At 50.3% G+C, this 12,996-nt stretch overlaps 1 protein-coding gene across 5 annotated transcripts in view; it reads right to left on the bottom strand.

The window, feature by feature from the left end:
• Positions 1 to 64: 64 nt before the first annotated feature.
• PSKH1 (protein serine kinase H1) overlaps positions 65 to 12,996 on the bottom strand; it is a 39,276-nt gene continuing 26,344 nt past the window's right edge. For all 5 annotated transcript variants that reach the window (XM_054840267.1, XM_054840264.1, XM_054840266.1 and 2 more), the window contains one exon: positions 65 to 8,624. In XM_054840267.1, coding sequence (XP_054696242.1) covers positions 8,307 to 8,624 — 318 coding nt within the window. In that variant the 3' untranslated portion in view covers positions 65 to 8,306. The remainder of the gene's footprint in view (positions 8,625 to 12,996) is intronic.

A 12,996-nucleotide genomic window follows, 5' to 3' on the forward strand; every position in this document is an offset into this window, starting at 1 on the left:
CGCGATGCAGACCGGGGTGGAAGGTGCACGGCGGAAGCCTGGGGCACCCTGTGGCTGGGTGCTCCCCTCCTGCACCCCAGCACCTCCCCGAGCTGGAGCTCGGTGCCCAGCTGGGACCCACTGGGGAGGCACAGAAGGCAGGACGGGGGGGCGCAGGGCTGGCTGCGGCCCAAGGGCTGCTCAGGGGGTCATCAAGCACCCAGAGCTACACCCCGGCACCAGCCCAGAGCCCACCGCAGCGTCGAGGGTGGGTGACGATACCTGTAATGGCCTTGCCACCAACCCAGGCACGAGGTCTCTGGCTCCAGCTGGTCCCACCAGCATCAGCTCCTCCAGAAAAGGGATGGCAGGGCTCACCAGGCTTGGCACGAGCGAGCGCTTCTTGGCTTGTGATGGAGGGTGGGTGCTGGAGGGCACACAGGATCTCACGAGATCCCTGCCTGCAGTTTAAAGCTGTGACTTGTGACCAGCCTGGGAACATGGAGCTGAAGGGGAGGAGTGCCAATGGCAGCTCCAGCTCTTGGGGAAGGCGGCAGCTGGAGAACAGCCGGCTGCTTCACCAGCGCAGGTTTGCCAGGTAACAGAGTGGGAAAATCAAGGCCATCCCAAAGGAAAATTTGAGGCTGAAAACAAAATTCAAGGCCAGGCAACAGGTTTTCAGAAGAAAGCAGCATTTTCACCCAAACAGGTTCTTGAGACACCAGCAGGTGCAAAAAACATCAGTAAGTCTTTTGTTCACACGTGGTCGGTGAATTAAAACCTGGTTCCTGGCAGCTCCAAACAGAGCCGGTCACGAGGACAGTGTGGAGAGGAGCAGGATCAGACTGACCCAACACGAGGCATCAGGGTTTTTTTTTTCCTTACCAGTGATGCCAATGCGGTATAAAACCTTTGCTGCGTGAATCACAGCCCCCAAACCTTGTAATCGCTCTCATGCCCAAGCAGCCGCAGAGAAAGTGCGATGCTACACGGAGACATGCTCATGGGAAGGGCTAGAGATCACGAATGGAGGGTAAAGACAAATAGTCTGGCCCGTACGCTTGAGTCAAAAAAAAAAAAAAAAAAAAGCTGCTCAAATACAAATTTTAGTTTGGTTGGATAAAATTCAGCTTCATTGAGTGGTCTGCTCTGCAGGAAGCAGGAGCATCTGGAGCAAACTGACACGGGGGAACAGGGGCTTGCGGAGAAACCCACGAAGCTGCTGGCTCGGGCTCCTTTGTGGTGGAAATCCTCGATACGGGGGAGAAGGGCCCGGGGCTGAGCCCCTTGCTGATCTGCCCTGAGGCCGGCGGTAGCAGCCGCACTAGGTACACACCGGCCCACTGGTCCGCCACGACACGTGGAGCGTGCTTTCACTCCGTTGTACCTGAAATAAGACCCGTGACATGAAAGCAGCACTCCTCACTCCTCTTTTGGCTTTAGCGAGCTCCTAAACGACCTTAAAGACAGCTGGATGTCAGAGATGTGGGGATGGACCGTAAGAGCAGAGAAACTAGCGGCCACGTGGAGCTTCAAACAGGAATGAACGAACCGCAGCACTACGGGCCATTTGCTCTGTGCGCTCAGGTCACCGTCGTGCCCGTCACCACTGGAGGTGACCTGGTTCAGAAGGGGTACGCGTTTTTCACTTGGTGTTACAGCTTTTCCTCTTGCTCAGAGTGAAACCGGAGAGGTGATGAGTTGCTGTGGGCAAACCAAGGTATTCCTCCGGCGCCGTTTGCCACTTTGCAGCCAACAAAAAGTGAAGAAAACGTCCCAAAGTGCTTGTTCAGCCTCCGAACCCTGCCTGCCAGTGAGACTGCCCGACTCACCCCGAGGAGCCCTGTGGGCATCCCAGCCCTGCACGAGGTTTCCCTCAGGCAGCTCCCGGCCTGGCAGCTGCCTTAAAGAAACCAGCAAACCCGTTTACGGGCACTTCGGTACCTTCTTGGCAGCTCCTGGCTTTCGGTGTGTTTACTGACATCACTCACACGGAGTGATGCAGCGTCGCCTTTCAGCAAATCGAGAAGTAACGACAGCAGAGCGATGGGGTACACAGAATACATTTACACGTTTAGCAGACTGAGTACACAAAATAAATAATTCTGTACACTCTAATCATCACATTACAGACTAATTACAATGGTTCAGACCTCATCCTACGAGACAGTCCTTAGCGTAAAGGCAGGACTCAAAAGGCAAGTCACAGAACTGGACGCTTCTCAAAACAGCCCCGTTAGGAGACTAACGAGCCGGAGCACCGGAAATTTGGTGACCAAAAATAACAGCAAGTGCTGGAAAACCACCGGTCCCGAATGGCTCCCAGGAGGCGTCTTTCCGTAGCAAAAAGCAACGGGAAAACCCACGGCATCTGGGCGTGCTCGGAGCTACTCGTTCCTAAGGCACCTCGTCGGGGTCGTGGATCTCTTCCACGTTCAGCAGACAAACACAGTGCAACGTTATTTGCGACGGTGGCGAGTAGCTCGCCCGTCACGCACAGGAGGGATCTACAGTGTTACTGCGCGGGGGGGACGGCGGGAGAAGGAAAAAGCGGCATGTCAGGCAGGCAGCAGCCCCAGTGCTCCCTCCAGCACAAGGGACACTGAGGGTAGAAGGTACCGAGCTCCGCGACGCCGTTTGCACCGTGTATCCCTGCTGCTTTGATTTTTTTTTTTTTGCAAACATACTGCAGTAAGGCACAGCTGAGATGTAGGCACCTGTCTCCGGAGCACCCAAGAGCTGCGTTCTTAATCCAGGCTGAAAAAGGGCACCGAGTGGTCAGGAAAAAAAAAAAAAAAAAAAGCACCAAAAACTTCCCGAGAGTGGTGCAGGCAACTTGGGGCTGGGTATCCGGCACCGAGGGGTACAGGCACGTGGCGAGATTTTTCGGGACAAAGCCGATCTGGTGAGAGGCCGGGACACAACCACCCTCCCTGCAAATCCAAGGGCTCATCTGGACTGCGCTGCTGCCAGAGAACAGTTTGCAACCGTGATCCCCCCCCCCCGAGCCAATCCCAGGGTTGCTTTGCATTAATTTACCCAACCTCAAACCCTCCCAATCTTTAGTATCGTCACTTAAAACAGGACTATGGCCCCACGCAGCCTAACAAGAGGCACTCGCTGTCCTGTGTTGTACAAGATCATCTTGAGCTGAGCCTGCGCTGCAGGGTCCTCAAAGGGACCCTTCCCCCGCCTGCACGGCACCCTACAGATGTTTCACCTTGCTCCAGGACTCAGCACGGCTCCTGCAGAGCCAAATCCTGCCCGGCAGCTGAGTTAACCACGATTCCTATTCCAGTTCGTGCACGACGTAAAAGCTGACTGTATTAGTGCTTCAGCCAAGCAGCCGGGGAGAAAACAGGATTGAGAAACGGAGCAGGGTGTAAGAATGAACGTGAATTACCAGAGCAGAAAACACCTAAAAGAAGAAAATATCCAAATTCCAAAGGGTTTATCATTTCCAAATCAAACACGTAAGGCAGGCCCTACACTGCAGCTGGTTTCCACATCGCTACCGAAGCCAGCAGGTCAGAGCGCTTCGGCCCGGGCTCACTCTCAGCACAAGGCTACAAAGCCGTCCCTCACGTCTGTTGTACGATTCCAAGAACAAGGCAGTCCAGGAGCTGGCAGGAGCATCTGGATGCTATCACGATCTCAGTGTTAAGCAGGACAGACGACTTCTGGATTGAAGGAAGGGGAGTTTATACCGCCACCGGGTTGATGTGTTAGTTTTTTGGAAGCCTGAGAGGGGTAAGAAGTAAATCAAACATGGACAAGTAATTGCTGGTTTAGCAAAATCCATAGAAAAATACATTACGTACTCAAAAAATCTGGATGCAAAGCTGAACAAGTCTGTAGACCACCTAATGTTATTTCTGGAAGAGCCTTTCACATTTGTCTCCAATAACCCTCAAAAAATAATCAAGGAATCAACAGGCCACATTCTTTGAAGCCATAATTCTCCTCCCCAAGAGAGCAGCCAAACTCCAGGACAAATGATGGGATGGTTTTACACAGTACAGCTAAGTTCCAAAAGACAACCATCCATAATTCCCTCTACTCCTTGAAACTGCTTTTCCCTGAAACAGGGAAGCAACACCCCGAGCTGCTCCATCGTGTCTCATGATGGGAGAAAGTCCCAAACGTACCGATTCCAGCCGCAGCATCTTTAGGCTTTGCTTTCTCCTAGTGTCCCCCAAGAGGTCCCCCCAAGGCAGGGTGCTGGTGAGCATCTCCTCGAGATACTGGTGGGTTGACCGCACACGGCTTTTCCCCACCATTGAGCATCCCCTTCCAGTGGGGTCACGTGGACTCGTGCTCATCCCTTTGTGGGCTAAAAACGCTGCTCTTTGGGATCAGTACAGGAGAAAACGGTGCCAGGATGAGAAAGGACATCTAGGACTGCAGGTGTGGTCCAGGACACCAAACCCAGATTCCCCTTTGGAAGAGCATCTCACCCAGAAAGAGCGAGCAGGTGAGCAGAAGAGGGCTGTGCTTGGACAAGGACACACTACAATTTGCCACTAGGTGTCATTCCAGCTTCATTTTCATCGCACAAACAGATCTACGGACAACAAAAGCACTGCGAGATTTGCACCCCAGCTAATGTAACGGCTGGAACTCGGCAACGGCCCAGAACACACGTTCGTTACCTGCGTTCTCCCGGCTAATTCTGTACCAGAGGAGGTCTTCAAAAAACCACCGCGAGCCAAATGAAGAACCACCATTAAAAGCCAAAGAAGGAGATTAAGAAAATTAAATGGAAGAGCAGGAAAAAAAAAAATCATCTCAGAGATTTTAGCTTCTAAAATCCTGAAACGAGGCACTCTTGAAAAGCGTAAACTCCTGAGACTTAAACTGAGAGCTGAGATGCTTCTGTAGAATATATACGAAGACAGATGATCGAGATAATTCACAGTGAAGAGCTTTGTAAAGGACAGACTGAAGGCACCTGAACCACTGCTCAGAATTACAGCACACTGACTGTCCCCCCCACCAGATCCAGCTGAAAACGGGCCACAATTGGAAGGATAAATCTCCCGAGGAATTTGTTCTTGAGCTGGACCTTGCAATGCAGCATTTCAACCATCACAGTTTTCCGGACAGAGGGAAACCAGAAAGATCACCAAGGACTCCAAGGGACACTTGGATGGAGCTCTGCTAGCCTCCCCTCTGCCCACATGCTACCAGGGTGTAAGAGTTCCTGCAAATACTGAATTTAGAAAAAAGAGGAGGGATTGAGCCAAAAGCGTTACAATCAAATGATGGAAGGAAAGCCCATAAAGATTCCCCCCATGTTTACATTGATTTTTCCATGCAAACAAGAAAACTTTGCATTTGTAAAGAAAATTACAGTTTTTTTCTAGAAAATCCAAAGCCCGTTATGGGATGGAGTTGGTCCTCTTTGGTGCAATTCCCTACAAGTGAGATGCCTAGGGACCACCAAGAGGCAGGTAGCAGCTATCCAGTATTGCTCGCGTATGCGAAGGATCCTCACTCACCTGCCGGTCATAGCGCATCGCTGCAGAAAACTGACAGTGCCAGGAACCTATAGCAACATCCCGCTTCCCAAAACGTATTCCAACCCAAATTCACCATGAACGACATCACTCTGAACCTTTCCTGGCGAAAAAACCCAATTGCTGAAAAGAGCAATAAAGCAAGAATTGTCACAGGTGAGAAGATCCTTCTTCTGCTTTGTGAAGGTGGAGAAACAAGCTTGGTGAGACAAGAGCTCAAGGTCCTGACCTCCTCTCCACCTTCATTTATCCTCCACGAGGGAAAGAACGAACGAACAGCATGGGTAGACATCTGCACAACGCCTGTGCATTTTGATGATCAAGTGGTTAAAGGGTCTCAGGTTCCAGAGGTCTTGGCTCAGTTCCTCAGTCTGACCTCCTCGCATAGGCAAAAATACCTATTTTAAGGATAAACATGCAAGATAATCTGGGGAGGGCCATGAGAGCACCCAGGAGGGAAAAGGGATCACAGTGCTTGGGTGTGATGCTCCAAACGTGCAGAAGACTCCAACAAGTCACATCTCAAAACCAGAAGCCCTCAGAGAGCATCCTGCCATCTCTTAACCTATGGGGGAAGACCCATTTTCCAGTTGATCCTTGTCTTGGAGTGGTTGCTGCTTTGGAAGAGCTGTTTGCAGTAACGTGAGGGGCGCCGAACTGTTTATGAAGCAAAACGCGGCAAGCTGCCCCTTTCGTCAGAAATCACATCCGGTTTGTAGTTCATGGTAACGAACCAGGGAAAACTAGGTGAGAAGGTAAAAGAAGCTGAAAAAACTTTTTTTTTTTTTTTTTTTTTAGTCCACAGAGCTGAAAAAAACAATTTTTGGTAATTCTGTGGTATCCGTTAATGCTGATGGAAGACAGACGGGGTGTGATATGGTAGGACAGCCACTCAGAGAAAGGGCAGCCTGCAAAGGAGCCAGAGTTTTCAAAGTAATATGCAAAACCATGCAAAGGATTTAGAATTCACTCCTGCTACACATACTGGCTGTCCCCACCGCACGCTTGGGCAGATGGAGCTGTGCTCTCAGTGGTTATGGCCCATCCCAGCTTTGGGATGGGAAGCACATCCCTAGGAATTCCCTTTTTCCCTTAGCACAGAAAACTCGGTCTTCTCCCACTGCAGCCGCGCTGCTTTGCTGTTTGCTGACCAAGAGGGGCTGCGGCCAGTAGAGTTAGAGCTCCCTGGAGATGCGACCGACCGTTTCAAACCTCGCCGACACTAAAACACAGCGGCAGAGCCATCAATCCTGGGCGGAAAGGCCGTGCTCGCAGCCCCTTGAGCTTGCACAGCCTGCGTCTCCAGCCCTGAGCTAAGCAAACGCTTCCCAAGCGCACGGCGTGAAGCAAACCGTACGGCTTCATCTGAAAAGTTTCACAAACCAACGTTCTCCCTTCACTGCAGATCTCGTCTCTGCTATCACAAGCGGCCAAATCCACCCCGAGACCGTGCCACCAGCCCCACTTTGTCGCTCTGACTACTTGGGAAGATATCTCAGCAGACTTGCGCAAAGCTCAGCTCTGCAGGACCCACCTTCTCCAAGCGGTCCTTCACTAGAGGCCCCATCCAGCACAAGGAAACCCGAAAGGCAGCTTTTTCCTCTTGGATTTAAGTCACACCTAACAGCTCTAAGGTGTTTGTGCAACGCCTCCAGAGCACTGGAGGGGTGTCCCTGCCCATGGCAGACAGGCATGCAACGCAGGGGAGCCCCGTAGAACCTGCAGTCAGGGAGCAATACCTGGAACCACCCAAGTTTTGGTGAAGCGATGCAGTTGGTAACGCTAGTCTGAAGGGTGCAAGATGTGTAACGGGTCACAGACACGACAGGGCCACGTCACAGCAAGAAAAACAAACCCTGCATGGTGGTCTTGCTGCAAATAGTGGAAGGATAATTCAAGGGAGACAGCTAGGAACCCCCCCAAAACCTGCCTTGCCAAAGACATGTCCCTGCGTACCATGAAGTTTCTGCAGGATGATGATGCTCTTCCCACCCCTCCATCAGGAACACCCACCCAGTCTGGATCAAAGGAACCGAACTCCAGCTCCGAGCTCGCAGCACTTCAGCCCGGTCGCCAATTTACACAGCAGCTCTCGCACAGCTTGAATAAACCCTTGACGTCATCAGGCGGATGGCAGCCCTTGGGGGAAACCTCGCAGCTTCCCAGCCGTCATGGAAAACTGCTGTCTGGCATCTCTTCGGCGAGGAGCTGGTGGGCAGCACGCCGGTGAGTCAGAGCTATCCTACTTCTAACTGCATGTGACTCATACCAGCTTCACTGCTAAGGCACCACAGAGTCTGACTAAACCAGCCTAAAATTTGTGTATATAGAATTTTTAAATACATATACACCCCCCCACGTGTATGTGCACACACATACGTGCATGTACATACACTTAAAGTGATTTTTTTTTTTTTTGCATATGCAAGTGAGAGAAACTTAATGCTCTGGAATTAATAAATAACTATGAACAACCAAGCTCCTAGGCTACAAAAGAGCTCTTCTCCCCACACGGCTCCTTAATTTGCATGTTACTTGAGGCTCGGAGCCCCCCAGGGCTCCCCCGTTTCCTGCGTGAGACCCCATGGCACAGCTCGCAGGGTGCGATGGCCACCATGAGATTCCCTTTCCTCCGCACGGGGGGGGGGGGGGGCACACCTCCTCATGGATGGAGGGGGGGAACACCTGGAGGGAAGGAGGGAGGAACCTGGATGTTCCTCACTGGGTGAGCGTGCGGCCAAGGGTGCTGCACACCTACACCGCAGAGAAGACATCTGGAAAGACGCCTGGCAGGTCCCAGCCCAGAGCTCAGCCAGTGTACTGCTGCTGGTAGCGCAGGTTGAGCTCTCGCAGCTCCCGTTCCCGAACCCGCCGTGACTTGTTGGATTTGGTGGAGCGGCTGGAGCGGGTGGACTGCGCAGACTTGGTGCTCTGGCAGCGGGAAGACGCCCTCTTGAGAAGGTTTTGCGAGATGGAACGGTGTAGGTTCTTCATGGAGGAAGAGGCTGCCATGCTGACCACCCACGGGTGCTTCAGGGCCTGAAGGGCTGTCATCCTGTCACTGGGGTCCACCGTGAGTAGACGATCGATGAAATCCTTGGCCAGGTTGGACACACTGGGCCAGGGCTGAAACACAAAAGAGATGATTAGAATGAAACATCCTGGCACAGCTTCGCTGATTAATTAATTCCTCCCATGCCCAAAAGGTGCTTTGGGGCATTCTGCTTCTTCCGTTCTCTCTTTCATCCTCAAAACTTCCAAGCTGTAACCAACAGAATCTGCCCAAGGAGAAGGAGACACAGTTACTCCAAGAGGCTGTGATGGGGAGAGGCTGAATTAGTGGGAAATGTCTGCGTGTACCTGGGTGCAGCCCGGACCCGTCCAGCAGCGGGGCTCGGGCACTCACCCTGCCCACTCTGACCTGGGATCCCAGTCTTCCCAGTCACCTCAAGCCTACAGACACCTACACACGCGTGTGCGCACGCACACACAGGCGGTCTCAGTCAACCCCCAGACTCAATTATCTCTCCAGCAGCTGGCTGGGACTTCCCTTGTCCCTCTGGTCACCAGGCCCTCCTGCGGCCTCGTCCTTGTCCTTAGAGACACACACACGAACATCCCCAGCCTCCAGGTCGCTTCACCCCCTCGTCCAGCTCCATCTTCACCAGCAGTCACACTCTCGGTTACGCACTCGCTTGCATGCCCGTGCTTGCTCCAGTCGCCGCATCACGGACACATGTGGGCTCGCAGACCTACGTCCCACTCCAGGTGCTGGCCCTGAGACTTCTCACCTCATCATCTCGCATTATCTTCCAAACCCACACAACTATTACAAAAACAACAGTAACTGCCACTGGAGACCCTCCTCAGGCCGAGCGCTCTGTATCCAATGAAGCCATTACTGCTTGAATGCGAGTTGTATTGCTCACGGAGGATGGATCCTGACACCAGATCCCTGGATCTGATCCCCCTCTACTCCGCTCTGGTGAGACCCCCCTGCAGTGCTGCCTCCAGCTCGGGGGTCCCCAGCACAAGAAGGACATGGAGCTGTTGGAGCCAGGCCAGAGGAGGCCACGGAGACGATCTGAGGGCTGGAGCACCTCTGCTATGGAGACCTCAGGCTGAGAGAGTTGGGGTTGCTCAGCCTGGAGAAGAGAAGGCTCCAGGGAGACCTTAGAGCCCCTTCCAGTCCCTGCAGGGGCTCCAGGAAAGCTGGAGAGGGGCTGGTGACAAGGGCAGGGAGTGACAGGCCAAGGGGAATGGCCTGAAGCTGCAGGAGGGGAGATGGAGATGAGATGTGAGGCAGAAATCCTTCCCTGTGAGGGTGCTGAGGCCCTGGCACAGGGTGCCCAGAGAAGCTGTGGCTGCCCCTGGCTCCCTGGCAGTGTTGAAGGCCAGGTTGGATGGGGCTTTGGGCAACCTGGGCTGGTGGAGGGTGTCCCTGCCCATGGCAGGGGGTGGAACTGGATGGGCTGTGAGGTCCCTTCCAACCCAAACTGGTCTGGGATCCTGTGGTTCTATGATCTCTTCTGACCCTTCATCTTGAGGCACGCATCTAGCAAGCAAGCACTGACCTCTGCAACAATCCTAAAACCAAGACTAGGGAGACTTTTCTGCCATCATACTTGGTCTTACTCCCACGTGGAAATCTAGGAGATGTTGCTACTGGGTCAACCCTTGAACAGCCCATTCAGTCCAGCTGGAAACAACCCCATAAAACATTCTAAATGTAGATCAACGTTAGATACAAGGAATTTTCAGGAATGGTTACCAATTAAACAGGAAGGAAATTTTTGACAGAATGCTTCTTTTAAAGAAACAAACCTCAAATAATTAATTACTCCTATAATTAATTCCCCCAAGACATAGAAGTGTAGCCGTAACAACTTACGATGAGACAAATGCCTACAGCCACACATGCTGGAATTGGTTCGTTTCTCAAAAAACACCATATTCATACTAACATGGGAACATTTCCTTTAGCATGAGGGGAAGGTTGGGCTGTGGACAGAGCTCGGAAGAAAACCACGGCAACATCCACCGTAAAAGTGGAGCAGAGGTGGTAGTACGGCTAGCATAAAATCCCAAGTGTCGAATATAGACCTGGGCAAGAGCAGGTTTCTGCAGTCCCTGGGTGTTGTGTGGGTCTCACCCCTCCTGACAGCACCAATACTGAATTTTGCAAGTAGATGGAGACCACATCCCAAGCGGCATTGAAAAAAACTTGAGCAGATCCATGCAATGAAGTGAAGATTTCGATACAATAATTAAGGTCATGTACAAACACATATGTGTAATAGAGCGGAAACAGCATACGCAGTTAAAAAAGAAAAGGCTGCTGTTCTGTGTCTTTCATTCCTCTCTTCATTTGGTGAGGAAGAAAAGAACCCAGCTATTTTAAAATATGGGGTCCACCAGCTGTACAGTCAGAAATAATGTCCTTTTCTTGTGCAAAGGTCTAAAAAAGGTATGTCCTGATTTTTTGGAGGTCTGCAATTTATTGCTACCAAAAGCAATTTTCTCTTTCAAAAGACTCAAAGGCACCAGCAAGAGAGCTACGGGAAGAAGAACTCCAGCTCTAGCTAAGGAACCGGCTACTAGGATCGGTACAGAAAGTTTTATTTTACAAGCGATGACTAATACAGTCGGGCTTACTCAGCTTCGCTAAAGTGGGATATATGATCAATAACTATGCAAGAGAAGAGAGTGAAAATGATATGAACTACTTGATATAAAGAAAATCCCCGTACATAAATAAAAAACTATAAATGCTCCTGAAAGTATTCAGGATAGAAATGGAAATACTTTTACTGCCTGGAGCCAGAGTGCTCAGGAAGGAAGCACAGCCTTCTCCTGTGGATCCGGCACAACTTCTGTGCTTTGAAACCACATCCAAAATGCACTCCCTTCCACCTTTCAAGAACAAAAGCAGTTAACAAAATTTTCTTAAAATTCAAGCTTTTCTGTCTACTGTTTTCAAACACAATTAGTTTGTCACAACCTGCCTTAAATCACTTTGTCTTAGCTGACGAAACGCATCTCAACAATGAATGGTAGGAGAAAACAGGCGCTTGTTAGAACAGAAAAGAATAGAATAGGGACAATCTTTGATCAGAGATTCATTAAAGTGTTCGTTTATAAAGAGGATAAATAAAATAGCAAAAACACCTTTTCGAATGCAGCAAACCCCACAATAACAGTGACACCTGCAATTGACCCTTTGAAGAGCTCAGCCTTTATGCTTTTTATAACAACAGACCCAAAGAGCCCAATCTGCCTCTGCCACGGGGAGATATAAATCGCATTTCAAGCCTATAGATTTCCTCCCAGACCGCTGGATAAGGCCCTGCCTTTGTCTATCCAATTTACCAACTTTAACTCACAGTGAGATTAAATGCCGGTGATAATTCTTCTCTCCTTGCAATGAGCACTTTTTAAGAACCCTTTGCAGCCATTGTCCTTACTGTCACCAGCAATCGAGATGACTTAGGTACCTTGAAACAGCTTTTGTCCCACTCAAATGGAGAAAACATGTTCACACGACTCCAACCTGACTTTTTTCCCTGGGGTATTTCTTCCCATCCGTCTAAAATCTTTTACCTTTCTGACTATTGTCCCTCACAGAGATACAACCACACCGGGATCTCCATCCTCTCTTTTTTACCTAAATCCAAAGAGATGCAAGATACGCGCTCAATTGAAAAATACTTGAGGAGTGATGCAACAACGCTTTTTTTGGAAATCCATCTTCAGGACAGGCAGGAAAGCATTATTTCCTCTTGCAGATGTTAGTGACTGCACAGACCTGGAACTTGCAGCAACCTGAGAGCTATTTTGCCGTTCAGATGCATTCAAACCTCAGCCAACCGATGGCTGCCCAACACAGAGCAGGAGATTCTGGCGGGTGAAATGAGCCTCTAAACACCAGAAGCAATATTACTGCAATCATTTCAAGTCATATTAAAAGACAGGAAATGCGATAATTTGGAATTCGAAGAACGTAAGACCTAGAAACCGTGAACACACAACCAGCCTAAGCTTTGAGGGGCCTGTGCATTGTGCCAGTCCAGTTTAATGAAACCTAAAGAAGAATAAACTCCAGACAAAAGCAAATTGGATTTCTCATTATTCCAATTACTCTAGTTTCGCCACAAACGTTGAATATGGAGTACTTGCAATTAGATTTTTCTTCTGGTCAGCAAACACAAATCAGTTTATTGATCTGTTTATACAGCTGGAGGTTTCATTTGCTGCACCATACGCATCTTTGGTTTTGTTTCACTCAAGCCGTTTCTTTAAAAGTAGGTAAGACTACATTTTACTGAAGTGGAAGGAATTTAGCGATTTTCAAGCCCAGTCCCTGGAGAAATGTATCCACTCTCCAGAAACCTTGCATCAGTTGGCAAAACAGCAGTTTTAACTTAGCAAAACCCCAGGAACCCTCCCGATTAATAGTGCAAGGCAGCAACAGGACTTTGTGTAAGAGCCGAGGAAGGGC

The sequence above is a fragment of the Grus americana genome, chromosome 13 (assembly GCF_028858705.1).
Source record: "Grus americana isolate bGruAme1 chromosome 13, bGruAme1.mat, whole genome shotgun sequence".
Lineage (NCBI taxonomy): Eukaryota > Metazoa > Chordata > Aves > Gruiformes > Gruidae > Grus > Grus americana.